The following is an 18715-nucleotide window of genomic DNA, read 5'->3' as shown; positions in this document are numbered from 1 at the left end:
CACAGAAGACATGGAAGATAAAAGTTTTTTCAGAGTTGCATTTGTGGATGGGAGGTTTTGAGTTTTGATGGCTGTGCTTTACTGACATCATTAATGTTCTCATCTGAATGATGAAGTTAATTATCCAGCAGTACAAGTGTTTGTGTGTGGGCAGGGTTCAAGTCTTCCATATATCTGATAGTCTGTTGGGTAAAATTTTATGCAAACCTGCTAACAAGAGACTGATCATTTATTTATGGCGTGTTTGGGAACTTAGCCATGTAATTCAAAATCTTTACAGTGATTTCTTTAAAATTTCTAATTTTAGTTGTACAAAACTCCTGTGTTGATGTAAGTATCAAAACTCAGCAAAAGGAGAAGAAAACATTTAGAACTTCAAGCAATGAAAGATCTTGAGGTGATAAACAAAAAGTGGGTAGAAAAATTGTGATGTCACACATTAATCAGCTATTTAGGCAGCACAGCTGAATGACATTTTTGTATGTCATATACCAGCAAAACTGACTGAACCCAGGCGAATTAACTGAAGTAGTCGATGATTGATGTATAACTCCAACGATAGTTAATCAATGTTAATGTGAATTTATGCTAAGGATGATAATCACAATAGAAAAAAATTTAGTTAAACTGGTGTGTGTATATTAATGCCATGCTTTATAACTGGCATAAACTTAAAATGGCACTTGCAAGCCTTGTTCTTACAAACTAAGCTTAGATGGACTGTGGTGGTTTAAAACCTGGCTGGAAAATTAGACCCACTCAAACTGCTCTGTTTCCCCTGCCCTTATGATAATGGCAGATCACTATGAGAGATGATGAGTTGGAATAACAATTTACTGAAAATCGCAATAACCACAACAATATCAATAGCAGAGTGAGAGGGTATTTTGCACACAGAATGGTATTTTCACCAAGAAACACCCCTCAGGTGGCACTTGCTGTGGCTTCCAGCAAAGGCTCAGCCCTACTGTGGCTGTCCTGTGTGGTGGTGGTGACACAGTCCCTGTGTAGGGCAGCTCTCAGCGTGGAGGTGGCAGCACAGTCCTGGCACAGGGCAGTGTGGTCTGGACCTTCTTCCCCAGAGCCGGGCAAAAACCACATGCTTCCACTTTCTGGCACCAGTGTCTTCCTGCCAAAACCACAGCCCCAGCAATAATGTCCATGCTATGGGATTAAAGCAGTGCTAAAAACTCCATCCCCCTTTTTCCCTCTGTATGCAGGACACTGAATATAACATCACTTATAGATGTTGCCCTAAGTATTAGAATCTCCTAATTAGAAGTTAGAAGGTTACAAGAAAAGATAACAGTAGAAACTGCAAATACAATAACTAATGTTTGGTTTTGGTTTTACAGATAAAAAAAACCCCAACACTAACAAAAAACCCACTCACCAACATAAAGAACCAAAGAAACCACAACTTTTTACAAAAAGGAAAAGAAATGGCAATAGCTTCTTGAGGTGGTTCAACATGATTGTAGCATGGGTTTTGTCTCACATTGGCTTTGAAGCTCTGATGATAACGTGTTTGGGTTAAAGTCTCTTTGTAGCAGACTACTAAAGGCCTTTGGGGCTTTGTTTTACTTAGGTACTGTCTAGCTTAAGAAGATTTTTTTAAAAAAAGACACCAATGTGTGTGCAAACACTGTGTCAAGGGGTCATAAAGGTAGAGCAATGATGAGATACAGCATAAAAAACTTATGTGTTATGTTGCATTTCAGCTGAAGGCTTCCCTGTGAATCTCTAGGGGTAGGTGAGCAAGTAGGTTTTCAGCCTTGCTATTGAATAGGTTGAGATATTAGTTGTGGGGGGTCCCATGCTTCGAAGGCATTCTGTTTTCTTAAAGCTCTATGTGTTTTCTCTCTGTTTTGATCATCAGCTGGGCTGTGTTGATGGCAAGAGCAGAATGGTGCTTGGGAAGATGGAAGCCTAGAAAAGGCATGCTGTAACCTGCATCCGTGCTGCAGTCAGGATATGTACTGACCTGTCTTATTCAAGGGAGCTTTACATTTCCTTAAAGCAGGGTGACTTACAATAGTGTGGACTTGGGTCTAGCCTGAAGGACCTCCCTGTGGGTTGGGGAAGCTGTCAGGCAGTTGGCTCACCTGGAGCACCACGTCCCTGTGCCCCAGTGCTGCTGGTTTCTGGGCCATATTGCTGCTAGGCTGACCTTGGTTTGTCACGGTCACACATTCAGCTGCAGCTGCCTTGGGCTGTGCTGGACCCTGCCGGGGGTTCAGTGCTGGTGGCACTTGCAGCTTAGCTTAGCCTGTGGGGGCTGTGGTCTCCTCACAGTGCAAATTGTAGCCCTACACCATGGTTTCCATGTTGGAAATTTCTTTAAAAACAAAACATTGATCTCAGTTATATGATCACAGTTATAGTTTTTTGAATCTGTGTTCTATCTATGCAGGATGATTCTTAGGGTGTGTAACAAGACTGACCACTTGGGATTGGAGCATGGGCTGCAGGAAGCAGGGTCTGTCAGCTCCTGAGGTTGGGGATTGTGCCACCAGCTGCCAGGGGCTGCCCAGCCTGGCCAGTGCTGCTGCAGCTCACGCTGCTCTCTGAGCTCCCTGGGCCTTGTGTACCCCAGCAAAGGGCTCTGGAGAGTGGGTTGGCTTGGCCAGTGGAAGAGCTTCAGCTGTTCCAGAGCAGACTGGGGAAGGGCTTGTCTGAAGGAAGCAAAGGCTTGGCTGCCTGGAGAATGAGGAGAGAGTTGCCAGCAAACCTACCATCTGAAAAAGAGCAAAGTCCATATCATTCTCAGGGTTACTTTCCTTTTTGGCAGGACTATGCTATAGCTCCACAGAGAAAATTAAGATAGCTCACACATTGAACATCTTGTAAATCATTACTCTAGATAAAATTATAAAGCCCAGGAGGATCTGGTTCACTCTACACTTGTGTAGCTTACTCTGACAAGTAGAGTGAGTTGTAAGTTCACAGCTTAGAAGTAGTAAAGTAGTGAAACAACCTTTTAAAAGCTCTCTTCCTCTCCCTAAGACTCTTGTGTTCTGAAATGAACAATAGTTAAGTAGCATCAAGCATGTGGATCAGTGCTTATAAAAGCAAAATTCATGCACAAAACTGTTCTGAGGAATTGTTTGACTTCGAAGACTTTTGTATCAGAATCTTGTGAAGGCATTCTGGGTAAGTAAGGTTTTTTTTTTTCTCAGATTTTCAGAGGCATAGGTAGTTAAAAAACCACTGAAATATTTTGTATATCTAGGAGTTACTTGACACTGAGTGTTGGATACCAAGTTGCAGCAGTTGTTATACTTAACTCCTAAGTTTGAAGAGCAGAATAATTTATTGGTTTTTGCATTCAATGAATTGTAATTTCTTTATTTTTAAGCATGGTTTCTGACTTTGTTTTTTTTCCATTTGGCTGTTAGAAATTGATGTTGCTCTCAGATAAATGGGGATGTTGATATTATGTGCATTTTTCCAGGGTAATATATTCTATAAGAAGCTGCATAAGTAACACATATGCAATATTATAGTCAATATTAGTGTGATACACTCAAGGATCTTCACAAAGCCAGATATTATGAAAATGGCTTTTTTTTACTGAATAGGAACATATTAATTTTTAATAATTAACAGCATTAGATAATTGACATGTTAAGACTTTTAAAAATCAGCAGAAAGAAAAACAGCCCTCCATCAATGGTTACTTGGTGGGTTTTGCCCAGCTCATGCAGCCCGCACTTCTTAGGTGGACAAGATAGTGTGCATTTGGAGAGTGGGGGAGACTGCCAGGTACTTTTTTGCAGCATGGTGGAGTCAGAATTGCTTTCCTAGAATGTGGCAATTCCTGAATTTCTGACTAAGGGGAAGCCAGATGCAGTCAGCTGTGCCACTGCCTGAAGCTGGCCTGGTTGCTGTGTTTCCTGCCTGTTGGATACAGAGTGGGAGCAGGGAGGGGACTTCGTCAGGTGCAGAGTTTCCTAAGAAAGAAACGCATCCAGCATCATGCACCACCTGCATGACAAGAAAGTGGGAACAGCGTTCACACCTCACTTATTTAGCTGTCCTGGCTGTAAGAGTAAAGTGCATGACAGAGAATCTTTTGTGAGTTTTCTCCAGGAGATGGTAGCTACTCATCAGCTGAATGGGTGAGTGGGTGGTTGGCCCTGGGTAAGCCATCAGGGGATGCCTCAGTCATCTTCAGCTCCCACTACCTAAATAATAAAGTATATGGGAAAGCTCCATTCTGGGAGGAGCCTCCCTTTCACTGCCTGTTTCATGCAGGGATAGCAGTGGGCAAGGGGAAGTAAGTCCCTTTCAGCCCTGCTTTCTTGAGCAGGGACAGGGGAATAGTTTGTTACCGTTTTGCCATTTCTGGAAGGTGTTTGGAACTCGGAAAGAAAAGATTCTTTAGCAGAGGAAAAATGTAATACATTGGAAATAAAATAGCTGTTAAAGAGGTCATATGAAATGTAACACATTATAACAAAATATCTGAGTTTGGGGGCTGTGAGTACAGTGGTGGCTTTTAAGGATTTTAAATGGCCAAGTAGCTGGTTTCAGCACTCAAGTACCATCCACCCTCTCTTGAAAGACTGATGGTCTTAAGATATCAAAGTATATAAAGATTAAGTCTTGCAGTGTATCTCAGGTGATCAGGGATGAAGTGGCTGTCATAGTCTTTTTAGTTCCAGCAGATACTTCGTATTTTACAGATGATGGAGATGGAAAAGGGGTACTGTGGGAAAGCAGGAGGAAGAAAAGGAAATCAAGAGTGCATCTGAGGACATCAATGAGGTTCCTGTAGTAGTAGTGTAGAGGAGAAGATCTTTAATCCCCTCTGGATCTAGTGGCAAAGAGGGTTTTGTCTTGCACTTACAGCAATGGTTTCTTTGGGAAAGAACTGCCTTGGCTTGGGGGTTTTTATGATTCTCTGCCCATTGGTGTGTGTTTGTGTTTCAATTTGTGCCATGGAGAGTACACAAAAGACTTAATTCTACACATTTATTAAGCTGATTTCTTTCTCTGGCCCTTAGCTCTTGGGGCTATCCAAGGTCAATTTTTTTTGAAACTGTGGTTTATGGCAGTGGCTATTGAGGAAAACTGTTGCACTGGGCTTATTTAATTTATTTGAATATTAAGTGTAGCTAAGTGCATCGCACTTTGATAATTGAATCTTTATTTAATTGTTAGTAGCTAAAAGCAAATAAGAATGTCTGTAGAAGAATGTCTTATAAAGTGCTTGTGTTGTGGATCAAATTGCATTTCCTCTGAACCTGAAGTATTTGTTTTGTTTCCTGGTCTTTAAAGTTCTTCATTATGGTTGCTGTGACACACTTAGAAAGAGAGCAATCCCATCACTAAGGATCACTGCAAAATGTTTAATCTGGCATTTCTAAGTGATGAAATTAAGATAAGAATAAAAGCACTGTAATAGCAAAATCTATTTACAGCTACTTCTGCATAGAGACAGCGTCATTTGCAGCACACCAGAATGCTTCCAGTTTTAACTGCTGTGTGTAAACACAGAAAGAAGCTGTGTAGGAAGAGGGAAGGTGTATGGATGTTCCTTATTATTAACACCACAGACAGGTAATGGGAGGGGTGCCTGTACGATCTTTTTGTGATGGAGAAAAGTAGTATAAGGATGTAAAAAATTGTTGCACAGAAAATGCTGGAGCCCAGAGTGTTTTGAATTACAAATGAGCAGAATGTTTTCAACCTGCTTTTTAACCATGTATTGGGGGTCTAGAACATTGCAAAAGGCAAAAACTTGGGGAAGGCCCCTGCTGAGGCACATTGTAACCTGAATTTCAGCAGTGAATTTGTGTAATGGCTATATACAGACAAGAGAGAAAGCAGGGAAGAAAGTGAAATAAAGGTCACTTTATTGTTACCCCTCATTGATGAGTTACAAGTGAAGGTATGTGGTTGAGCCTGCTCCCCTCTTCTGCCTCGGCTGGGATCAGCCCTGGCTGTGTCCAGTGCCACGGAGAGGACTTTGAATTGTTGAAATGCAGCTGCAGATTCCCATTTTTATGGCTCAAAGCAGACTTAATAACATGGTAGGTGGGTCTTCTGGTATTTAGTGTTTTACAGCATTATGGCTTTTTGTTGTTGGGAATTGTGGTGTGGTGGTGAGCAGGATGACAAGGAAGCTTTGCACTGTATTGGCTTTGTGTTGGACATCTCTCACAATGCCATGAAACTCTGTTCCATGACTGACTGGTTGCTAGAACAAGGGGGCCCTGTATGCACAGGCAGTAGGTGGCTGCCCCTCCACAAGCAGCTCTGTGGTTAATAGCCTAAGATACAAAACTTTTGAATGTAAAGTCTGTAAATCAGAACAGTCCCAGACTGGGATTGGTGTCCCAGTCACCACCACTGGTGACCACATTCCAAGCTACTTCAGAGACGAAGCTTGGCAGCTGGAGTGTCCATGGGTCCTGTTGCTGCCGTAGGTGAGGTCTGGCCAAAGGTGAGCATGTCTCAGTTTCTTCTGAAATCCCACCTTTACTAAAAGAGCTGCGTAATTTTCTTGCTGCAGATAGGGGTATGCAGCAAGTGTTCATGTTTCTTTGTTCTTCACAGGTGTTAAAGACAAACAGTTTGATTCACGTGCCTTTTAGAAACAGTTCACAGGGATAGGACACTGTCTGTAGGTGGGAGTGGTAGTGTTGCTAGAGCTGTTGGAACAAATTTAGTTATGTCTGGAAATTTTATCTTAATTTGCTGATAAACCTCCAAGCTATGTTGTTTCTTCTTAAAAAATCAGAATTAGGACCCTTTTACTCCAAGCTCTTTCAAGCTTTACCACTTCATCTTGCCTTTTTGTTTTAGGCAAATCTTTCGGTGTCCATGCCTTAGTTGTTACTAATTCTAAAACAAGGATACTTTTTTCTTACTTGTCTTCTAGGCAGGATTTGTTCATTGCTGCCTCTGAAGTAGAAATTTCTCTGCAGATTTGAACAGCTTCCCAGGAGCTAAATAAGCACTTCTGTTAATGGGTCCCTTGACTCAGACTAAAAGGGAAACGTGTGTGAAGCACTCCGTTGTGCCATCTTGTGGTGTCCCCTGCCTTGTTCCCTACAGTAATGTGAAAGGTGCATCTCTTCTCTAAACACAGACAAGAATTCAAGCCTGCTCTCATAACAGAGCAGGCTTGAGTTTTTGAAGTAGTGTGGTGGCAGCAAGGACCAGTGGAAAGCTGTGATCTGCACAGCATTCCCGTGGCAGGCTCACTCGCTGTCCACGGCTCCAGTAAGGGGGCCTTGTTGAGGAAGCAGTGGTTGACTTGAGGAATGATCATAGAAAAACATGCAGCAGAGCAGCACTTCATGGGGATGGCTGAGGTGGTTACTTGTGCTGCAGAGCTTACCCCTGTCTTGGGCAGGAGAGAATTGTAGTGATGCAAACAGCAGCTCCCCTTGCCATGTTTCGGTCTTTGGCTGGCCGCACAGGCACTGGCGACTTAGGCGAGCCTGGGAATGTGTTCAACTTGGCTAAGGGTCAGCTCAGGGAGGGAGAAAGTCTGTTTTTTGTGTGTGAACTGAAATGCACTAACCCTTTCCTAACAGTTTCCTTCTTTTTCTTCAGCAGTTAAAGACTTGATTTAGTATTGGTGTATAAATAAGGGGACATTTGGAATAGGAGTGAATAAGAGTCCATCAATGGTTTTATCATAGATGGTGCTTCAAGAGTTAAGACCACATGATCAGAGTCAAATTTAACAGTGAGGGCTGTGTGGGTGAAGGTGGTGGTGCTGCAAGCCCTCAGGTTGGGGCTGAGCTGGGCTTTTTCGTTGGTGTCAGCGCTCTGCAGAGAAACCCACCATATGCCAAGCGATGCCACCATCTCAGATGATGCTGCATACATGTTCCTGTTGTGCCTGAGCTAATCAGCCCTCCAAAAAGCCCTCTAGGATGTCAGCTGGCCTCTTTGTGCAGGGAGACTCAGTGCTTTTAGCAGGAACTGCCTCTCTCATACCCAGCTCTAACATCTCCGACACGGTGCTGAAAGGGGCCTTTTATCTAATCGAACTCCAGTTGCTTCAGGATGAAGCATTTACAACATCAGGCATGCAACCCGGGAAGTGAACGGTCGATCCTACAGGGACTGAGGGAGGCTGGATGCTCTAACATGTATTGATTCATCTGTGTTTCAACAAAACAAAAACTGTATTAGTGCTGCTGCTTTACCTCACATTATTGTGTGTACATTAGATATTGAGTCAGCAGTAGCAATGGAAAGCTTATCATAAAGAACTGATAGAGGTGGAAGCTCTAAAATGACGGTGTTTTGGATAATAATGGTAATGAATAATGAGAAAAATGGGGATGGTAAAACTAAGGTGCGTACAGAAAAGTGACTTCTGGATTCGAGGCATTCTCAAGATGGTGGCTATCATAAGAATGTGATAAGAAAAAAGAACACTTGTTAAAAATGCTTCTTTCCTCAAGTGAATTATAATGGAAGAGGCTGAATCAATTTAGACGCTGACAAAATGGCAGATGCCAGGGGCTAAGGAAACTACGGTGGAAGGAAAGGTATGGAGAGCATATGTTAAGAAGTAAAATTGCAACAGTTCATCAAAAAATGCAACAGTTCATCAAAAAAAGTACAAAGTTTGTGGTTGCGTTTGATTTGGGGTTTTTTTAAAGTTTCTGTGTCAATCAGTTCCCAGCAAGGGAAAAATAATTTGGTTAATCATCTTTATTTTGAGATTTCAGCAGAAGGAAGTTTCAAAACATCTGTGGTAGTGAGTGGTGGGAGCATCATGCAACTTCCCAGGCCCATGATGTGCTGAGGTGGTTTTATTTTATTCATATCATGTCACATAGCCCAAGTATGCTCACTGTATTTTCCAGAACTCTTTATTCCTGAGCATTTTAAAAAGGGAAGTGGTGGTTTTTAGATTTTCATTTCCTTATGGATTTGAAACTGCTTTAAGTACAGATAAGGTAGCTTTAGTTGCTGTGGTTTGTCTGGCAAAATAGAAGCAATTAGCAGGGAGCTTGTTTCTCTAGTGATCTTCCCAGGAGTGACTGCCAGGTAGGATGGCTGAGTTAACCCAGTGCAGCCCTGTTAATTTAACTTACAGTGCTAAAATGGGTAATAAAAGGCTAGAATTTGACAGTAAATGGCAAAATGCATCTTTATATTTGTTATATTGATATGCCCATGGAGGATCTATGTTATTTACTGAAATGTATTATGTATTCTGGTAAACAGAAGATGACCTTGTAGGCCGTGAGTCTTTGGAGATAATAATTTGCAGGATATGTTTTTGGTGAATGTTTCCAAATTTTGTTTCATGTACATTCTGAGCAGCGTAGGGAGCGTTACAGAATTTGGAATGATAAAAACATTAAGAAATCATCAACTTGAGTATGTGTGTGTGAGTAGGAGTCATTTAAAATTCAAATCATAGTCCTATTTTATGCTTTAAAAAAGGCAAAGTAGCAAGACAGACCAAAGCTGCTGTTAACTAAATATAATTCTCTTTTATTGTCCTTTCCATGGAGCAACAGCCAGGTTGTGTACCCTGTATAAAATTTGCCTGGATGTGCTCGCTGCCTTCACATCAGTCATTTGCAAATCTTTTGGCTTACAGGTGTGTTAAAGCATGAATTAACTCCTGAGCCACTTTCTTTACCCTGCATGTGTTTATCTTTTAATGGGATCTCTTAACTTTATTAATGACTGAGTGCTACTGGTGACCAAGATGGTTATGGAGGGAGTGGGTTGTGATGCATTAAGCTGAACAAGTGAGATCATTTTGTTATCAAATGATAAGGTGGATTATACACTGTGCTCAGCTGACATTCCTGACAGGTTGTGAGCCAGGGAGCTCTTTGTTCCAGGTTATCCCTGGAGTTAGGGTGTCTGCTGCTCTGAGCCCCTGGGTTTCCAAGTGACTTTGACCATGACACTTCTGTGCTCAAGGTTTACCTGGGTGCAAAATGAGTATAACAGTGGCAGAACCGTCTTGGTGAGATGCCTGAGGATTGCTTGAGAGTAAGAGTGGCTGCTTCTGCTTTTTGGTTTCTTTGTATGAGGAAATCAAACACCCCAGGAAATCTAGAATCTGCCTATTCATGAAAAACAGCACTCCTGAATGCTTCTGAAAGCCCAAGAAAGTGTGCAATCACACACATACTCATTATTCTTGTCAGAGGAATGCACGGAGGCCTGGCTCTTCCTTCACAAAAATAACTTGTGTCTTAAGAGGGGGCTTGAACTGTCAGTGTGAAAACACCTCCAGTCCCTCTGCCTTTGGCACCAGCATCACATTTCTCAAGGGAAGGACTGGAGTAGTACATGTTTTTGAGCAGACTGCAATACATGTCCTGTTGCCCTTGCAAGCACTAACAACCATGCAGAACCCTATTGTCAGAGACATGGGCGAGCAGTACCCTAAGAACCATTATTTGTTTATGCACTGCAGCCTTATCGAGGAGAAGGAAGTAATTGAAAACAAACCATTTGTGTTTCACAGCTCATCCAGCAAGTCTTGGGCTGAGCTGGGGTACAGGCTACCCTGTTGCTAAACGTGAGCAAAAATGGTGATGTTATAATGCAGATGTTGCAATAAAATTTTGAAAGTATTAGAAAAAAACAATCAGAAAGCAGTAAACTGAAGTGGATCCTTTCAAAGGTCACGATGTGTACTTGCATATTTTAATAGCTAAATTGTGATAAATGGCAAGCCTCATCTCAGCCAATTCTGCCATTGTAAAAAAAACAACTTTAAGAAATAATAAATCTAGTCCTGTTGTTGTCAAGATGAATCTATTAATTTTGTAGTAATAATTGACCTTCTTTTCAATTGATTTTATGTAAAAACCAAACTCTTACTTGTTTGTGACAGTCTTAACTGTGAAAAGTGTAGAAATTTGTGTTACTGGATTAGAAACTTCAGGTGTTTTTGTTTGTTGTGTTTTGTCTTTTTTCATTCGGTTGGGTTTTTTTTTTGTTTTTTTTTTGGTACCATCTTATTGCTCAAGAGTAGCTCTTTACCTGCTGAGTGGAGAGTATGATCTTACAGCAGGCCTCTTCTTTATACATAAATGCATCTTAAGTTAAATGGGTTTTTCTTAAGCTCTGTTGGTTTTAGAAAGACCACTTTGGGAGCATTGATATGTCTGCCACAAGAATATGCACTGCCATGTGCTCTATTGGAACATTCTTTTCCAACATAATTTTGTTGGGGCCTTCTGGTTACCTGGTTTACATTTAATTTTGTTGCTTGGACTGCTCATGTGTACTGTAGTCATGTTAAATCGACCCTTTCTAGGCTCATAAAGTAGCTTGAACTCTTATATGCCAGCAAATATTTCAAAATAAGACTGACATGATTATCCTGTAATGAGCTGTCCCACTGTGTTGACATACACAGAGCACTCATACTTCTAGTGCTGTTGGCCACTAGAACAAGCAGCCAACAGAAGGTAAAAAATTTACTAGAAGGTAAAAATGGGAAGCAGTTCTTCAGAAAGTTTCCCTTCCTCTGACTGTCTCTCTTGGGCATCTGTGGTGTAGTGACCAGAAGCTGCTCTGCCTGTGATACTGGAGAGGTTTCTTTGGTGTTGCCAGTGCAGGGAGGATGCCTGATCACCTGCCCCTCTTCAGACAAGGGCATCTTGTGGATGGGTTCGCAGGTAAGAGTGGCACTCCTGCTGATGGTGTAGCTATTTTGTGAGCACAGGGTGTGATCTTACCCAGAGGCTCCCAGGAGAGTGGTGTTAACCTACTGCACCTACTGTGTGTGGCTGCCCTGAGGAGGTGGGTGAGGGAGGGAAGAGATCAAGGTTTTATTACTGTGAGAGAAAGCTGCTGCTAGGCTGGGGAAACTATGGCTGAGCAGCGGAAAATCCCCTTGGGGAAGGCCCTGCCCCTTTCTCTTCATGGACTCTCTTCATTTCTCTTCTGGGCTGTGGAAGAGATGCTTGGGCTAGGTGTAGCTGGGAGGAGAGCACGAGAGGCTGTCTCTCCCCTGTACATGAGCAAGGAAATGAAGCAGCTTTGTGTGACAGGGCCAGCCTGTCGTAAGGGGGCTTCAGTGAAGGGTTGAGCCTTTAGGAGGCACGAGTTATTCTGCAACAGTTTGGCTCTACACCAGTGGTAACCAGAGCACTGGGTCTCATGATATCAACCCTGAAATAATCTGCTAATATTCAACAGTGGTACAGTACTGGTGCTCTTAGGATTTAGCAAGATGTTACTCAGCTGAGGAGCTGAAGCTGAAATCCTGTCCCTGAAGGGTTCAAACAGTGTTCAGAGTTGGATGCTGGGTTACATCCTCAGCCTGCTTCCTCCTCTCCAAGTGAGGAACACGTTTTGTGCCAACCTGATCGCTTGATCATGGGTACCGAGCAGGGCTGAGTTCAGGAGGTGCTAGCTGTGTAAAGAGCTCTGTGTGTGCTCTGGGATTTTGATGCAAGTGTCTTTTTTTTTTTTTTTTTTTTTTCTTTTTAATCTGGAAAAAGATGCAGCCAAGAGCAGATAATTCTGTGGGTAAATCAACAAACAGTACTGTAGTTTGCAAGATTAGTCATTCCTTTTGCAAAGAGTAAAATGTGTGAGTGGGATGTGCTACCAGAGATTGGAGTGATATGATATAGAATCATTACATTTTGATTGGCAATAGCTTCCAAAATACTAGTTTTGTTGTGCTTTCTCCCCAGAATCACTGGTCTCACTAGTCTAACTGCATTTTTTCCATTGCCTTTGCTGGAGAAGAAATTCAGGTGCTGTGAATGAGAAATCTTTGCATTCTTACTTTAGAAATGCCCCAAATGTGTCTAAAACTCCCCCATTTGCTTACAGTCTCTTATATTGCTAAGAATATCATGATAATCTTGTATAATCTTTTACATTTAAATACATCCTATGTTCCTGGTAGGACTTCTCATCCTTGTTCCTTTTTAAAATATCACTAAGATTTCTGTTATATGATCTTGAGAGATTGGTTAAATAGATTTCTTCAGTTCACTGGTGTGTTAACTAGCTTGTAGCTGATCAGATTGCAGCAGTCTCTTCAGTGTGTTCTACTGGATCTGATCCCAGTTTTGCTTCCTTCAGTGTATGACAGCAGAGGGAATCTACACTCACTCTGCTAGAGGCTTTTCCCCTCTGGTTTCAGGATTTTCCTGGAAAATAATCTTTTATAATATTAAATGTTTCTTACAAATTCTGTTCTTTTTTGTTTTTTCAATAGGTGTTGGCATCATGTCGGGCATTTCTTTTAACATCTCGGATTCCCACCAAGGTAAAATCACTGTGTTTCTGTAAATTCTCTGGGGTAACAAATGAAAGTTACAGAAACTAAGTAGCAAAAAATTAGCATATTTTAGTTATACTTGTTCATCTGTAAAAAAAAAAAAAATAGGTAATTGAGGAATGGTGTGTTGCATGATTTTGAGTTAGAATGGTGCTTCTATTAGTATATGCCTTAAATTAATTTTTCAGTACATATATATATTTATTAATCCACACTCCTTTTCAGAGGATTTTTAACTTCTAGAAATGCAGGTAGCTGAAGAGTTGCATTGTAAACTCCAACTTGGTGAGAGGAGCCTGATGAATTTTATAGGAGGACAGTTTATGTGCAAACAAGCTGATGGCATTATTCCCTCTAGTGTTTGTAGTGTCAAATAGGATTATGTTTGATTTGGAGGCAGAAACCCTGAGTTTTATTAAATTCTGCTGTTTTCTAGTGATTTTTGCTGTTCATTTTGAAAAGCAGTTTGGCAACTTGCCTCACCAATGCCAGTGAATTATTTTTTCTGTGACTGTGACAATTAGTAATGATTGTTGTAGCAGAGAAAGATGATTTCCACATGAATAAAAATAACTGATGTGAAAGAACATCTCTTGTCCAGCTTGGAATGGGAATTTGGCACATGTCCTGTTTTTTTGTATTTGACATGTGTGTGCCTAAGTGTATGTGTGTATGTATGTATGTGTATATATATATATATACATACATATATGTAATATATATACACTTTATAGCAGAATCCATAAATGGAACTATTGATACCAAATTTTCAGTTATGGTCACTGGTAAATGCAACCATCCTTAGCCATAATTTGAAGATGCTGACAGGGAGGTAGGATGAACAGCAGCTTGAATTTTTTGTTGATACTCATGTGCCTCACTTGATCACCCTGTCCCTGCAGCACATATATCTCCAGTTGGTTTTCTGTTGGTGTTTGAATCACTGCAGTTTTCAGCCAGGGCTTTTTAAGACAGGGTTTGGTGACTGCTTGCCTGGAAAGATAGATCCAGTTGAACAGCTCAGACATCAGTGCAATGGCAATATGATAGACAGGTGGTAATCATGATCTTGTTAAACAATAGCAAAGCCATTTTAAGTCATCAAAAAGCTCTTGAAGGCTGAGGCTTGGAGTACTAAGTGATAACTCTGTTCAGCTGAGTGTTTCAGACAATTCTCAGAACTCATTAAATAGATTTGCATAGTTGAAAAACTTGGGTTTGTTTTCATTAAAATTTAAAATATGTATTGTGTACTAGTAGAAATGCAATTTTGGTGATAGCAAATAGAAGGAAGATGATGAGAAGCTGTGCTTAGGATTTATGTAAAAATTAAACTTTATGTCTGAACCATTATTATGATGGTTGAAAATGCATTTCTAGCAGGGTTAGTGAAACTTAGTAACTTTTCTAATGTCTGTAGTATTTTCAATAGCTGTTCAGAAGCTTTCTGAGCCCGAGAACTTTTTTGTAACTGCCAGGCAGTAACTCCTCCAAAGACAGCCAAGAACATTCAGTAAAGACACGTTATTTCTCTGAGGACATCTGACAAAACTGAGTATGCCTAGAGATGGCCAGCTCCAAGTAACTAACTGCTGCATTCAATTCCAAGCTTTACTTTTGTTTGAGATGCATCTACTAAACAAGGATCAAAGTTAAAAGGAATTAATGTTGGTTAGCTACAGTACCAACTCACACTATTATCCTTAGAGCAAAGATATAACAATGGCCACCTCTAAACTTCCAATCAGTCATTCTCACTAATCGAGGTGGACTGATTGGGACTGAAGGACAGTAATTAAAGCTTGTTACTTCTTACTGCAGTCTATATAAAATGTAATTGCAACATTAGTAAATGCTGGATGTGTCATCAAGCCCACAAATAAGCATATAAAATATTTGTAGGAATGTAGTTCAGATCTGTGCATGTATTTCTAGTGCAACTTTCATTAAGTTTTGGTCGAAAAAACTGAAAACTGTGAAATTAGCTGTCCGGGTAACTGAAAGGTTCCTAAATGAGAGGCACACATAGCTTTTTAAGAGGATTTTAAAAACATATAATTTTGGGTAATAAATGAGATTATGCCTTTTAAAACCTTTTAAAGTAAAAATTATTCTTAGTTTGAGGTAGATGATGTTTAGAATGTGTTTTACATTTTTGCTGCAAAGCAAGGACTATACATTCATATTTTTAACTAGAAAAACAAACTAAAGATGAGCTGCAGAGATAGTGCCATGTTTCCTGATATTTGTTAATTTAGTTGCAAGAGGTTTTGCAGACTAAATTCTTGAGTCTGGATCTGTGTGAACTTTTCAAATATTTTTTATTATGTATACATATATGTATGTATGTGTTTGCACATATCTTAGCAAAAAAAGAGAACCTTCAAGTTCTTCAAGTAAATAATTTTCAAAATATGGAGGTTTTCAATCACAGAAACTCCACTCTAAAATTTCATTGTGATTTAGGTAAAGAAATATTTAATTAGTACTGGAAAAAGGAGCTTTTCCCTTCTGTATGTGTAGTCCTGCTTAATCCAGTAACTAACAATAGCTGCCATAGATTTTTTTGGTGGGTTTGTTTTTTTTCCCTTTTTTTTTTTTTTTTTTTTTTTTCTTTCTGCCCTGAGTCAACTGCACTGGGCCATGTCATCACAGAATCATCACAGAAGACTTCCAGTCATGGCTTAGAAATAAAGCACGGAAGAGAAGGGAATGCCTTGCACTTGGGAAAATGCAGGGTGTTGGTGTGAGCCCTGAGGAGAGGCTTGTGCTGGTTCTGCCACTCCTGCCACAGTTCCCTGTGCTCACTGGGCTTTGTAACCAGATGTGGTGGCACCCCTGAAATTGCCTGTTTGCTGTGCTTGCTGCCCCTGTGGCACCATGTGTGAAATGAAGCACGTGAAAGCCAAAAACTGCAGAGTAAAGTTTGTTCACCAAGAAGGGCCTTTGGTGGAAGGTGAACTTTGCACAGAAAGTGGGAGGGGTGCTTTTATCTTCTGATGCTGCCAAATTGTGAGGGCAACTGAAGGGATAAGGATTCAGAAAATAGGCGACAGAGAACACAGAGACAGTAATAACAAATGTTTTCTGGAAAGCTTTTTGATGGTTGGAAGCTGGTACCTCTGTTCCTGACTTTCCAATGTGTTGTTCCAGCCTTTACAGGGAGGGAGTCTCGTTAGCTGTGTCTGTCTTCTGAGCACCCCAGTAGCCATTCAGGGTTGACTTTTTCACAAATACAGGAATAAAATGATATGGTGCTTGCCTGTTAGCCTAGGAGCACCCTGTGAACCTAGGGTAAGATAAAGTACAGGAAACTTGGTGCAGTTCAGGCAGGCTGCTCAGTGGCAGTGGTTTCAATGGTAACTAAAAGGAAATGAGCTAATGTCTTGCCCTGTAGTTCCAATTCAGTCCAAGAGGTTTGTTTCTTTCTTTGTATCTCAGCTGCCAAGATGATTGTCTACATAATTGTGAATTCAGATCTGAGCACAATCTCTGTAGCCCTAGATTTGTCCCTGGTGAAGAATTCCCTGCCACCTTCTGAGCTTCCACTTGGATTCAGTATGTTCTTCCCTGCCTAGTCTGAATGTCATCCAAACAAACCACTCAGACAAAGCTTATGTATCGCTTCCTGTCATACTTTTAGACAAGCTAAAGCAGTCCTTGGACATTTATGTTCATATCAGTATATGTATCTATTTATATATGTTATTTTTAGTCATATATATATGTATTATATATATAATATGTACATGTCCCTTCAGCTTCCGTTCACTAGAATTTTTCACATCTGTGATCAATGTAACTAATGAAAGAATAATTTCAAAGCTGTAAGGATTGTAATAAATGATTAATCAGTCACAAGAGTACCCATCGGTAGGGTATTGTATTAATGATGCTTTTTATAGTAAAATTTTTTCACAAAATTGATTATAAGCTTATGTTCTTATAGCTTGGAGTAAAATGTCCAATGTGGTATTCCTATAACCTCTAATAAACATTTAAACCTGTAACAAGCAAATGTAAGTATTTTTTTAATGAAAAATGCATCCAGGTATTAACAAATACTTAGTGCCAGTTACAGAGATGTTATCAAATATCAGTATCCTGCTTAAGGTTTTTTTAACCTCATGGAGAAGTGCAGGTGCTCTTTAAAATAAGATGATATTTGCACTAATGTGGTGTTTTCTTTCCTAACTACAGTTAGAACTAACTTTCAGCTACTTGGAAATCCAAGGAGTAACTTCCAGTAAACCAGGCCAGGTGAGTGTAATCTAGATCAAAGATGCTTGTTTACTGCTAAATTGTTCCAGTCAAGGAGGTAATGCTCTAACATGCAGATGTACTTTTCCACTGAGCACACTGTGCATTTGGATTCCTGCATTCATGCTGGTCTAATGCCTTAAAATTGGCATTAAGGATTTAAAGAGTCAGTTTTAGGAATGTTTTGTGCACTTGGAATAATGATAAGAAATAGATTGGGTTTTTTTCTAGATCAGTATGGTACAAGTTTCCATTTGTATCATAAGTGGATCTTTTTCTCAGTGATGGTAAAGCTGTGGTGGCTGGTACACAATAATCACCACACAAGCTGCAGTGGCTTCCGTGGTGAATGCCTTTATGGGGAAGCCAAAAGCTACTGCTTACATTGCAGGCATAAATGCTTTGCTTTCAACTATTCTTCGTGCCTTTACTGTGTACAGCACAAAATATATTTGACAGGAAGGTACGTGCCCAAAAACATAAATGTCAAAGAGAAGGTGCTGAAAAGAAGAATGCCTTTAGAGCGTTTTTAATTCATAAGATGAACATGTTGACAAGGTTTGACAGTTCAATTGTATCAAAGTCTTCGTGTGTTTCATGTGTGTTTGGCTTTTAAAGAGCTTTTTTAAGAATAGGAGTGCCTGAGATACTTTGAACTCTGAAAAGCTCCCATTGTATTAACATGTCATCTTTTTAACCTGCCTTTTGAAGCTTTCCTTTAAGGAGGGAAAAGAATAAAAAGGTCCAGGTGATTTAGTGAGGAGACATTAACTAAATTCTAAGTTTTTGTGGCTTTCTTTTATTTAAGGTACTAAAATGCAAGGTAACTATTACTAATTTTTCCTAGAGGCATAGACAATCAATGTTAATGCAGCATTTACACAAGATTTTCAGCAGCCTCAATTAGCAGACACTTTTCCTAAAGTATTTCTTAAGGTTTTTCATGTTTACATTCATAAGTGTTTTAATTGTGCGAGGCTTATAACTGAAGGCAGAGAGAATCCTAGATTATTTCTTGTGGAGCAAATGATTTTGCTGCAGTTTTCCTGCAAACAGCATATTATAGGTTTGATATCATAAGGGTGTAGTTTTGTCCTAGGCATCTTGCCAGAGAGCCATGAAGAGCTTCCTACTGTAAGATAAGTGAACAAATGAACATAGTAATATAAGGAAATGTTGTGCTAATATTGGTGAGGATGA

General features: G+C 40.2%; 1 protein-coding gene across 7 annotated transcripts in view; it reads left to right on the top strand.

Annotated features, from left to right (window-relative positions):
- The window catches only part of CARMIL1 (capping protein regulator and myosin 1 linker 1), a 192670-nt gene that overhangs the window by 67075 nt on the left and 106880 nt on the right, over nucleotides 1-18715 (top strand). For 6 of the 7 annotated variants that reach the window (XM_015617094.2, XM_015617093.2, XM_015617089.2 and 3 more), the window contains exons 3-4: nucleotides 13193-13243; nucleotides 17456-17515. In XM_015617094.2, the coding sequence (XP_015472580.1) occupies nucleotides 13193-13243; nucleotides 17456-17515 (111 nt within the window). Of the gene's footprint in view, nucleotides 1-11606; nucleotides 11634-13192; nucleotides 13244-17455; nucleotides 17516-18715 lie in introns of those variants that run through there. The other variant, XM_033512186.1, reaches the window with a different exon arrangement.

The sequence above is a fragment of the Parus major genome, chromosome 2, assembly GCF_001522545.3.
Source record: "Parus major isolate Abel chromosome 2, Parus_major1.1, whole genome shotgun sequence".
NCBI lineage: Eukaryota > Metazoa > Chordata > Aves > Passeriformes > Paridae > Parus > Parus major.
The sequence above is the reverse complement of the archived record's forward strand: the minus strand, read 5'-3'. Positions and strand labels throughout refer to the sequence as shown.